Source organism: Danio rerio, chromosome 17 (genome assembly GCF_049306965.1).
Source record: "Danio rerio strain Tuebingen ecotype United States chromosome 17, GRCz12tu, whole genome shotgun sequence".
NCBI classification, from domain to species: Eukaryota; Metazoa; Chordata; class Actinopteri; order Cypriniformes; family Danionidae; genus Danio; species Danio rerio.
In genome coordinates, this window is record NC_133192.1 from 875,205 (window position 1) to 887,500 (window position 12,296).

Genomic DNA, 12,296 nt, shown 5'->3' on the forward strand with positions numbered 1-12,296 from the left:
GCAGCATGTCATAAAGCTCAATCATCTCAGACTGCTTTCTAGAACATGACGATGAGTTCACTGTACTCAAATGGCCTCCACAGTCACCAGAGCTCAATCCAATAGAGCAGCTTTGGGATGTGGTGGAACGGGAGATTGGCATCATGGATGTGCAGCCGACAAATCTGCAGCAACTGTGTGATGCTATCATGACAATATGGAGCAAAATCTCTGAGGAATATTTCCAGTAACTTGCTGAATCTATGAAGGATTAAGGCAGATCTGAAGGCAAAAGGGGTCCAACCCGGTACTAGTGAGGTGTACCTAATAAAGTGGCCAGTGAGTGTAGTTTCCTCCAGCTTATTAGATGATTTATCAGGTGTCGCCACAGCGACAAATGAACCACCTTTACCTCACTCAATACTGACTCAGTACTTGTAAAAGCAAGGCAATATTTTAAGAAAATGCTTCTTGATTAAAGAAATTGTAGATATTTAGACCAGAAACGAGACAAAACCTCATTTGTTTGCCATCTTAACAGATCTCCCGTAAGAACACACAGGTGGAGAATGACAGAGCGCACGTTTATTGCATCAGTATCTTTATTAATCCTGGAAAACAAAAGCACAAGAGAGCAAAGCTACGCCATACAAACGGCCAGACGAGAGCGAGTGACGCGGGAGGTCTTGCATAGCTCAGGTGTGGCGATGGAGGATCAGTAAGGCACTTCACTTCAGCTACAGCAGTCTCCAGAAAGCAGAAATCGGGAAAAAAAGTCATGCTTGTGCAGAAACGGCTGGAGACGCAGAGCTCGAAAACACTGGAAAACCCTTGTGCGACGCTTCTGGAAGGCAACGAGTTGAGCTGTTGGGGGATTATGGAGCTCAACATGTGACAAAACCATCTGAATTCGAGTCGTGTAACAGTTGAGTTACTGACAATTGTAATTTAAGCCAAACTGAATATTATATGCCGTTAAAAATGTCATTTCTGAACTTTAATTTTGGGGCAGCATGGTGGCTCAGTGGTTAGCACTGTCGCCTCACAGCAAAATGATCACTGGTTTGAGCCTCGGCTGGGTCAGTTGGTGTTTCTGTGTGGAGTTTGCATGTTCTCCCCATGTTGGTGTGGGTTTCCTCCGGGTGCTCCGGTTTCCCCCACAGTCCAAACACATGCGCTATAGGAGAACTGATTAACTAAATTCGCCGTAGTGTATGAGTGTGTGTGTGTGTGTGACTGTGAGAGTGTATGGGTGTTTCCCTGTACTGCTTTGCGGCCCATCCAATAAAATCTAAACTAACCACATTGATGTTGTCCGCTCACATTACTAGTTTTGTTTTGATTCATCTGTGCATGTCAGATGAGAAAAATAAAACAGTTTGCTCTTGTAATGTAAAGTGAAATCTGCTAATGCACTTCCTGTTTGTTTTCAGTTAAATTCTCAGATCAGGTTTGTCTGACGTAGTGGGCAGGGCTAACATACTTAACCACGCCCCTCCAGCTGTCAGTTTTGACATCAAACAGAAACGGTGAGGAGGAGGAGTCTGACCCATAACTGTCCCCAAACCATTTTGCCCATCTTTCTGAATGCCACACCTACCTTACTATATCCAATAAGCACACAGTAGAAAAAACAAGCCACGCCCATTTACTCATTTAACATCCTGATTCTCTAGGAACTGCTTCACAATGTGGAAAAATATGGTCGCAGCTTCCGGTTCATGCAGACTTTCAAACTAAGGGATTTCCTAGCTTGAGGACTGTCAAGCAACCAGGCTCTGATTTTTAAAGGGAGATACTTATAGACATGCATTTTCAAGCAACAGAAAAAAATCCAAAAATCTGTGGCTTGAAAATGCACGTCGGTGAAAACCTGCCTTTAAAAATCAGCGATCTTAAACTTTAAATGTTGAGTATTCCAGCTAGGAGATTTAATTTGTAATGACTTATACTATTCAGTTGTATTAAACTACAATTATCAATCCTCAAATGAACTCAATTCAGATTCAGGTTGTTTTGTCATAGTTTAGGCTCCATACGTTTTTTGGCACGAGGTCTGGAGGTTTTTCACGGGTTTCTCTATCCCAGCTGATCCTCGTACTGCTTTCGGAAACAGTCTCCAGCCGGGAAAAAGTCCCAGCAGCGCTCCTGGTACATCTTCCACACGTACGACTCCTGCCGAGAAAGACAGCATTTAACCCTCCCGTTAACCCTGCCTCCTGATTACAACATGGATCAGGGTGTCTCTAAACAATGTTTTGACTGAAATTACTTTTTCAGTAAATTCAGCCACTGTTTAAACACAATAATATGATGTAACGACATAAATGATGTTTTAGACACGCCACGCACAGTCTGGCTTCAGGTTAGCAACTGGAGCTAAAGCACAAAATGATGGAAAAATGTCAACTCTGTTGTTAACATGGATACAATCAGCAACCGTCAACATGATTACCGTCAGCTCTGTTACCATCAGCTCTGTTACATCAACTGTTACCGTCAGCTCTGTTACCGTCAACTCAGTTACCGCCAGATCTGTTACTGTCAACTCGGTTACTATCAGCTCTGTTACATCAACTCTGTTACTGTCAACACAGTTACCATCAGCTCTGCTACCGTCAGCTCTGTAATCATCAACTCAGTTACCGTCAACTGTTACTGCCAGATCTGTTACCGTCAACTCTGTTACCGTCAGCTTTCCTACCGTCAACTCGGTTACCATCAACTCTGTTGCCTTTAACTCTGTAACCATCAACTCTTTTGCCGTCAACTGTGATACCATCAGCTCTGCTACTGTCTGCTCTGTTACCATCCACTACCATCAACTCCATTATTGTCAGCTCTGTTACAATCAGCTACCGTCAACTGGGTTACTGTCAACTTGGTTATCGTCAGCTCTGTTACTGTCAACTTTGTTACCGTCAACTCGGTCATTGTTGGCTCTGTTACCGTCAACTCTGTTACCATCCACTCGGTTACCGTCAACTCGGTTACCGTCAGCTCTGTTATCGTCAACTCGATTACCGTCATCACGATTACCATCAACTCAGTTACTGTCAACTCAGTTATCGTCAATTAGGTTACCGTCAACTCAGCTACCGTCAACTCAGTTATTGTCAAGCTCTGTTACCATCAACACGGTTACCGTCAACTCTGTTACTGTCAGCTGTCCTACCATCAACTCTGTTGCTGTCAACTCTGTTAAGGTCAGCTTTCCTACCGTCAACTCGGTTACCATCAACTCTGTTGCCGTTAACTCTGTAACCATCAGCTCTAATACCGTCAACTCTGTTACCATCAACTCTTTTGCCGTCAACTGTGATACCATCAGCTCTGCTACCGTCTGCTCTGTTACCGTCCACTACCATCAACTCGGTTACCGTTAACTACATTATTGTCGGCTCTGTTACAATAAGCTACCGTCAATTGGGTTACCGTCAGCTCTGTTACTGTCAACTCAGTTACCCTCATTGTTTAAAATGTTTAATAATAATTTAAACAATAATAAGTAACAGAATCAGGTGCTCACTATCACGCTTAAGCATTCTGGAATGAGTCTTAGTGAAATAAGTGTATTTTGCAGGAGTAGTCTGTTTACCTGTCCAGTGTGCTCAGTTTCATCCTTGTTGATCAGGTACATCAGAAAAAATCTGAAAGTTTAACAGAAATCAAAAACACGGTTAGAATGAACTAAACTACAGCTCTTACTACTTCAGCAGGATGACAGAAACACGCGTTATCACCCGACTGTCTCGAATAATTGATCCTGATTGGTCAATCACGACATTCCAGAGTATGTTCTCCAATAACAACTGATTAAACTAAATAACACAGAGTCCAATCATCTTGACCATTAATCAATATAAATGTATATTTACACAGTTGAAGACTTAACTGCATTATTCGCATTTCGAATAATTGATGGATTATTCGCACTCCTGCGATAACTGCTCTTTAACAGAGAGATTTTTAAAAACTGAGATTTTAACAGATTAGTGTGTGTTGAACAATAATTAAGAGAACATTAGCATCTATTAGCTGTAACTATAGGGAATATCCTACTAATTTTGAGCTCTGATTTCCATCTTGCGGGTTTAAAATACTTTTTAAAAATCTTAAGAAGGCTAAAAATATTGACCTTAGCAGTTTTTACTAATATAGTTTACTAATAATTTAGTCTTCAACTATATATACACAAGTCTGCAATATAACAAGAAAAGCACTGGCAGTTTAATACCAGGGATTTGTATTTTAATTTACATCCACTATAACACACACTGTAGCACACACCCAGACAATATAGCACTTCAAAGACTATTAAACATGTCAATAAAAGTCCCATAATGCAATTCAAAACCAGAAATAGATGAAAAAAAACCAGAAAATGGGTCATTTACAGTTATTTTTTACAGTGCAGAAATGTGGCATATACTGTATATGTTTTTCCCTTAAATCAGGGCTGTCCAAACTCACTCCTGGAGGGCCGGTGTCCTACAGATTTTAGCTCCAACTTGCCTCAACACACCTGCAAAGATGTTTCTAGAAAGCCTAGTGAGAAATTGATTAGCTAGCCCAGGTGTGGCTGATTGGGGTTGAAACTACACTTTGCAGGACACCGGCCAGTTTGGGCACCCCAATCATAAAAGAGTAGCGTCATTTGACCAATCAGAGCTACCTGACCAATCAGAACAGACTGAGTCATCTGACCAATCAGAACAGACTGAGTCATCTGACCAATTAGAACAGTCTGAGTCACCTGACCAATCAGAACAGACTGAGTCATCTGACCAATCAGAACAGACTGAGTCATCTGACCAATCAGAACAGACTGAGTCATCTGACAAATCAGAACTACCTGACCAATCAGAACAGACTAAGTCATCTGACCAATCAGAACAGACTGAGTCATCTGACCAATCAGAACAGACTGATTCATCTGACCAATCAGAACAGACTGAATCATCTGACCAATAAGAACAGACTGGGTCATCTGACCAATCAGAATAGACTGAGTCATCTGACCAATCAGAACTACCTAAGCAATAAGAACAGATTGAGTCATCTGACCAATCAGAACAGACTGATTCATCTGACCAATCAGAACAGCCTGATTCATCTGACCAATCAGAACAGACTGAGTCATCTGACAAATCAGAACTACCTGACCAATCAGAACAGACTGAATCATCTGTCCAATAAGAACAGACTGGGTCATCTGACCAATCAGAATAGACTGAGTCATCTGACCAATCAGAACAGACTGAGTCATCTGACCAATCAGAACTACCTGACCAATCAGAACAGACTAAGTCATCTGACAAATCAGAACAGACTGAGTCATCTGACCAATCAGAACAGACTGAGTCATCTGACAAATCAGAACAGACTGAGTCATCTGACAAATCAGAACTACCTGACCAATCAGAACAGACTGAATCATCTGACCAATAAGAACAGACTGGGTCATCTGACCAATCAGAATAGACTGAGTCATCTGACCAATCAGAACAGACTGAGTCATTTGACCAATCAGAACAGACTGAGTCATCTGACCAATCAAAACTACCTGACCAATCAGAACAGACCGAGTCATTTGACCAATCAGAACAGACTTTTTTTCAGCACAAGTAGTTCCAGTCAGTTTTGATCACAGTTCAACTTATATTCCACCAAACATTAGCAGTAACCATAGCAACTCAGTGACATTTGGTGGAGTCTGAATAAAAAATGAAAAAATTAAAGTGATTAATTAATAATAATAAGTAGTTTAGTGTATTCTGCATTCAGCCATGTTTCATTCTGCAAACTTTACATTTAATTGAGCCAGTAAACCATAATGGCTCTGATCAGTGTTTTGTGTCTGATAGTTTAATTTAGTGTAGTAATAATCAGCATAATGTACACGCAGCCGGCTGTTATTCAGAATAAACTCTTCAGTCTAATAAAGCAGCTGCTGATACACCTGTAGAGCTTTATTCTGTGAGAATAACCGGCTGCATGTACATTATCCTTTACTTCACATTATATGGTAACGTTAAAATGAAGACAGGAACTGCTCACAGGTAGTTGGCGAGGTTGTGCTCTTGTAGAGTGTGAGTCTCGAAACCGTGTGGCGTCGTGTCAAAATAATCGTTCCCAATGCCACAGATGAAGCATTTGGTCTGACGAGAGAAAACACACACACACACACTCACTCAGAACACCAGTATCTGTGTGTGTGTGTGTGTGTGTGTGCGTTATGTCAACGTATTGTGTTTGTGGGATGTTAATGTGATGTGTGGGTTTGTGTGTGTCATAATATGAGTGTGTTATGTGTGATACGACTGTATTATGTGTGATATAGTGTGTTATGTGTCGATGCATGTGTATGTGTGTGGTGTGTGTTTGTGTTATGGGTGATATGAATGGGATGTGTGTGTAATATTAACGTAGTGTTTGTGTAATATCAATGTGCGTAATATAAATGTAGCATGTGTGTGTGTAATATGAATAGGGTGTGTGTGTAATATTAATTTAGCGTGTGTGTGTGTGATACGTATGTAGTTTGTGTGTGTGTGTGTGTGTGTGTTATGGGTGATATCAATGGGCTGTATGTGTAATATTAACATAGTGTTTGTGTAATATACATGTGTGTGTGTAATATGAATAGGGTGTGTGTGCAATATTAATTTAGCGTGTGTGTGTGTGATACGTATGTAGTTTGTATGTGTGTGTGTGTGTTATGGGTGATATCAATGGGCTGTATGTGTAATATTAACATAGTGTTTGTGTAATATACATGTGTGTGTGTAATATTAATTTAGCGTGTGTGTGTGTGATACATATGTAGTTTGTGTGTGTGTGTGTGTGATATGAATAGGATTAATGTGTAATATTAATGTGGTGTATGTGTGATATCAATGTACTTTGTGCGTGTATGTGTGTGTGTATGTATGTGTGTATTTGTGTGTGCGTGCATGTGTTTGTGTGTAATATGAATGAGACGTGTGTGTTTCTGTGCACGTGTGTTTCCATGTAATATGAATGGCACGTAGGTGTGTGTGTGTGTGTGTGTGTGCCCGAGCATGTGTTTGTGTGTAATATGAATAGGATGTGTGTGTTTCTGTTTGTGTATTTGCATGCAATATGATTGGCAGGTGTGTGTGTGTGTGTGTGTTATATGAATGTAATGTATATATTTGTGTGTGTAATTAGAGTGGAATGTGTTTGTGTGTGTGTGTGTGTGTGTGTGTGTGTGTGTGTGTGCGTGTGTGTGTGTACGTGTGCGTATGTGTGTGTGCGTATGTGTGTGCGTGAGTGTGAGTGTGATTTTGTGCGTGATATGAATGGGACACGTGTCTGTGTGTTAGCAAGTAATATGATTAGCAGGTGTGTGTGTGTGTGCAATTTGAATGTAAAGTATAAATTTGTGTGTGTAATTTGAGTGGGGTGTGTGTATGTATGTGTGTATGTATGCGTGTGTGTGTGTGTTTGTGTGTAATATGAATGGGATGTTTGTGTGTGTGTTTGTACCTCCATGTCTTCTTTGACCTGTTCCTGTTGGTCTCTTAGCTCTCCAAACGCATCAATGATCAAACCTGAACACACACACACACGGACACGCACACAAACACAGACACAGTCACACAGTTAATGCAGCTTTATAGTGAGGCGTCATTAGTAATCATGAACAGTGAAAACTCTTCTATAGTATTCAGTCATTGTCATTATGTCAGTGTGTGTGTGTGTGTGTGTGTGTGTGTGTGTGTGTGTGTGTGTGTGTGTGTGTGTGTGTGTGTGTGTGTGTGTGTGTGTGTGTGTGTGTGTGTGTGTGTACTGTATATGAAACTGTGTACCTTGTATGATGGCCAGCAGGATGACGATGACGAAGAAGAAGAAGGTGATGTCGAAGAGGATTCGGTAGAGTTCATACGGGTCACCTGCGGGATCCTCGATCTCATCACCGATACCTCCGCCCGCACGCACACCCACATACATGTGGAACAGATAACACTGATACACACACACACACACACACACACACACACACACACACACACACACACACACACACACACACACACACACACATACACAAAAAATAGTTAACACACATAAGAGTTACACACACAAACACACAAATGAGTGAACACACACATGAGATTTACCACACACAAGCAAGCGAATACAAAAGATTGATCACACACACACACACACACAAGTGAACAGACACATGCAGCAGTGTGTTGCAGCAGATGAAGCATCACTCACCGTCATCATGTCGTCACACTTCATGTCAGGCTCGTCCTCGTCTGCGCTCTTGTTGTAGAACTTGCGGAAGAAGTTGAACGCAACAACAGTGTAGAGATACACAACCACCGCCAGCAGACCCACCGTCAACACCAGCTGAAACACACCAATCACAGCACACTCCTTCACCTGACCAATCAGAACAGACAGAGTCTTCTGACCAATCATGGCGCAGTACAGCCATCTGACTAATCAAAGCTGCCTGACCAATCAGAAGAGACTAAGTCATCTGACCAATCATAGCACAGTATGGCCATCTGACTAATCAAATCTGCCAGACTAATCAGAAGAGACTGAGTCATCTGACCAATCAGAACAGACTGAGTCTTCTGACCAATCAGAACAGACAAAGTCATCTGACCAATCAGAACAGACTGAGTCATCTGACCAATCAGAACAGACTGAGTCATCTGACCAATCAGAACAGACTGAGTCATTTGACCAATTAGAACTGACTGAGTCATCTGACCAATCAGAACAGACTGAGTCATTTGACCAATTAGAACTGACTGAGTCATCTGACCAATCAGAACAGACTGAGTCATCTGACCAATCAGAACAGACTGAGTCATTTGACCAATTAGAACTGACTGAGTCATCTGACCAATCAGAACAGACTGAGTCATCTGACCAATCAGAACAGACTGAGTTATCTGACCAATCAGAACAGACTGAGTTATCTGACCAATCAGAACAGACTGAGTTATCTGACCAATCAGAACAGACTGAGTCATCTGACCAATCAGAGCAGAGTCATCTGACCAATTAGTGCTGCTTGACCAATCAGAAGAGCTTGAGTGATCTGACCAATCAGAGTAGAGTAGGGTCATATGACCAATCAACCGGCCAATCAGGCCAGAGTAATGTTATCTGATTAATCAGTACAGAATCTTCGTTACCTTAGTTTCATGAAACCTGCTCTAATTCATACTCTAGTAGAAGTAAATAACGGGGACACCAGACCTGCTTGCCGTTGTGTGTGACGGAGGACAGGATGGTCCTGAGTGTTTTAAAGCCCATGGCGATGTCCAGCAGATGAGCCGCAAAGAAGAAGTTATTGTAGTGTCCCAGGATGGACATGGTGGTGTACCAGACCAGATACAGGAACGACTGAAACACACACATTCCCATATTCACACACATAATACACATGAGGTCATAACCTCAGCACAGCTAGATTTGTGCGCAGATTTCACTCTGCATGAAGTTACCCATAGGTTACTGAAGAGCGCAAACTGAGCACAAAGTGGGCGAAGCCAAACATCACCATCTTGTCCGTCTGTCATCATGCATCATTGCCGGGAGAGCAAAAATGGCCAAAGAGGCGGGACGTGGGCGGAGCTACAAATGTCTTTCATTGTGTGAAATGCTCAACACTTCTCTGAAATGTTACTTTTGTGTTCTGGATACATGTACTTGCTTTTATATAGGGTTATGCTCTCAATGGCCACTTTATTAGGTACACCTGTCCAACTGCTCGTTGACGCAAATGTCTAATCAGCCAATCACATGGCAGCAGCTCACTGCATTTCAGGATGCAGACATAGTCAAGATGATCTGCTGCTGTTCAAAGCGAGCATCAGAATGGGGAAGAAAGGGGATTTAAGTGACTTTGATCGTGGCATGGTTGTTGCTGCCAGACGGGCTGCTCTGAGTATTTCAGAAACTGTTGATCTACTGGGATTTTCACACACAACCATCTCTAGGCTTTACAGAGAAAAAGAGGAAATATCCAGTGAGCGGCAGTTCTGTGTGCGCAAATGCCTTGTTGATGAGGCCAGAGGAGAATGGCCAGACTGGTTCCAGCTGATAGAAAGGCAACATTAACATAAATAAGCACTCGTTACAACCGAGCTCTGCAGAAGAGCATCTCTGAACACACAACACGTCCAACCTTGAGGCGGATGGGCTACAGCAGCAGAAGAGCACACCGGGTGCCGCTCCTGTCAGCTAAGAACAGGAAACTGAGGCTACAATTCACACAGACTCACCAAAACTGGACAATAGAAGATTGGAGAAACGTTGCTGCTCTGATGAGTCTCCATTTCTGCTGACACATTCGGATGCTCGGGTCACAATTTGGCCTCAACAACATGAAAGCATGGATCATCCTGCCTTGTATCAGCGGTTCAGGCTGGTGGTGGTGGTGTAATGGTGTGGGGGAGATTTTCTTTGGGTCCATTAGTACCAATTGAGCATCAACGCCACAGCCTACCTGAGTATTGCTGCTGACCATGTCCATCCCTTTATGAGCACAGTGTCTCCATCTTCTGATGGCTACTTCCAGCAGGATAACGCAGCATATCATAAAGCTCAATCATCTCAGACTGCTTTCTTGAACATGACGATGAGTTCACTGTACTCAAATGGCCTCCACAGTCACCAGAGCTCAATCCAATAGAGCAGCTTTGGAATGTGGTGGAACGGGAGATTGGCATCATGGATGTGCAGCCGACAAATCAGCAGCAACTGTGTGATGCTATCATGTCAATATGGAGGAATATCTCTGAGGAATATTTCCAGTAGCTTGTTGAATCTATGAAGGATTAAAGCCAATCTAAAGGCAAAAGGGGTCCAACCCGGTACTAGTGAGGTGTACCTAATAAAGTGGCCAATGAGTGTATCCTACATCAATAATGTATTTGCTGAGTTTGGTCTTTTAAAAACACAATATTAATCCACTGAACATTTGTCTTATTACTGTTGTTTATGGAAGAGGATTATTCTGTTTACCTCTTAACTATTTATAGTCCATGAATAAAAATTATACACTCAGAAAAACATCTTTAAAAGTAAATGGCACTGATGTAAGCTTTATATTTAATAAGCAGGGTATAAGGTGGAGTAATGTTCACAGCCTAATACTCACTACTATTGAGTACTCTAGAATTAGGTTTCAGGCTTTGCAGTGTATTCTTTTCCTCTACTTGTACTTCAGGCATGTACTGATAATTTAACTTGAGTGTGATTCTTCCATACTCTATCCAGCAGTGGGAAACACTCACGTTATCTGTGAACACGACGCCCAGCTTCCACACGTGATACTTGGTGTCGATGGAGCTCAACCTGAAACAGCACAGCGAGCGAGAGTTCACACCGCAGCAGAGGTAAACGAGCACAAGAATTACACCAGCAGCTGTAAATGAGGAGGGTCTGACCAGGACAGCAGTGAAGCCTCCTTAATGACCGTCTCCTCGGTGGGATTGAAGTCTAAAGCGCTTTTATCCAAACCCAGCAGCTCCGCGATCCGCTCCGCACCATACAGGTCACCGTACTTATTGATCACCTACAGTGAAAATGCAGAACATCACCAATATTAGCACACAGACACTGAGAGAGAGAGAGAGAAACGGAAACACACAGAGGACTGACATTACACATGAAAAAATCCTGTAGTGTTTTTAAAGCATACTGTAGATAAGAACCAGAATTTATCTGCTGTGGAGATTCTAGTTGTAATGGTAACTAAACAATCAAAGTAATTAATCTGCTGTGGTGATTCTACAGTTGCTATGTTAACATGGCAACTATAGCGATTAATCTGATTAATCTGGCGATTCTATAGTTCTCATAGTAACAGCAACAGTAGTGGTTGATCTATTTTGGTGATCCTAAAGTTGCTATGGTAACAACAACAATAGTAATTTATTTGTTGCAGAGTTACGATATAGCTGCTACGATAACACTACAACTAAAGTAACTGACCTGTTGTGTTTATTCTATCGCTGCTATAGTAACAGGATAATAATAGTAATTGATTGGTTGTAGTGATTCTACAGATTCCATGGTAACATGACAACTGTATTAATTGATCTGTTGTTGTGATTCTAGAGTTGCCATGGTAACAACAACTACAGTAGTTGATCTACTATAGTGATTCTACAGTTGCTATGGTAACAACAAGTATAGATATTGATCTGCTGTGTTGATTCTTTAGTTACTATCGTAACGACTCCTATAGTAGTTGATCTACTTTGGTGATTCTACAGTAGCTATGGTTACAGCAACTGTAGTAATTCATCTGTTGT

The 12,296-nt window shown here is 41.8% G+C and overlaps 1 protein-coding gene across 7 annotated transcripts in view; it reads right to left on the minus strand.

The window, feature by feature from the left end:
- Positions 1 to 559: 559 nt before the first annotated feature.
- LOC101884734 (ryanodine receptor 3-like) overlaps positions 560 to 12,296 on the minus strand; it is a 275,348-nt gene continuing 263,611 nt past the window's right edge. For all 7 annotated transcript variants that reach the window (XM_073927942.1, XM_073927941.1, XM_073927937.1 and 4 more), the window contains 9 exons: positions 11,427 to 11,554; positions 11,274 to 11,334; positions 9,232 to 9,378; positions 8,230 to 8,364; positions 7,815 to 7,971; positions 7,492 to 7,556; positions 6,040 to 6,140; positions 3,578 to 3,629; positions 560 to 2,154 (listed from right to left, as the gene is read on the minus strand). In XM_073927942.1, the coding sequence (XP_073784043.1) occupies positions 2,059 to 2,154; positions 3,578 to 3,629; positions 6,040 to 6,140; positions 7,492 to 7,556; positions 7,815 to 7,971; positions 8,230 to 8,364; positions 9,232 to 9,378; positions 11,274 to 11,334; positions 11,427 to 11,554 (942 nt within the window). In that variant the 3' untranslated portion in view covers positions 560 to 2,058. The remainder of the gene's footprint in view (positions 2,155 to 3,577; positions 3,630 to 6,039; positions 6,141 to 7,491; positions 7,557 to 7,814; positions 7,972 to 8,229; positions 8,365 to 9,231; positions 9,379 to 11,273; positions 11,335 to 11,426; positions 11,555 to 12,296) is intronic.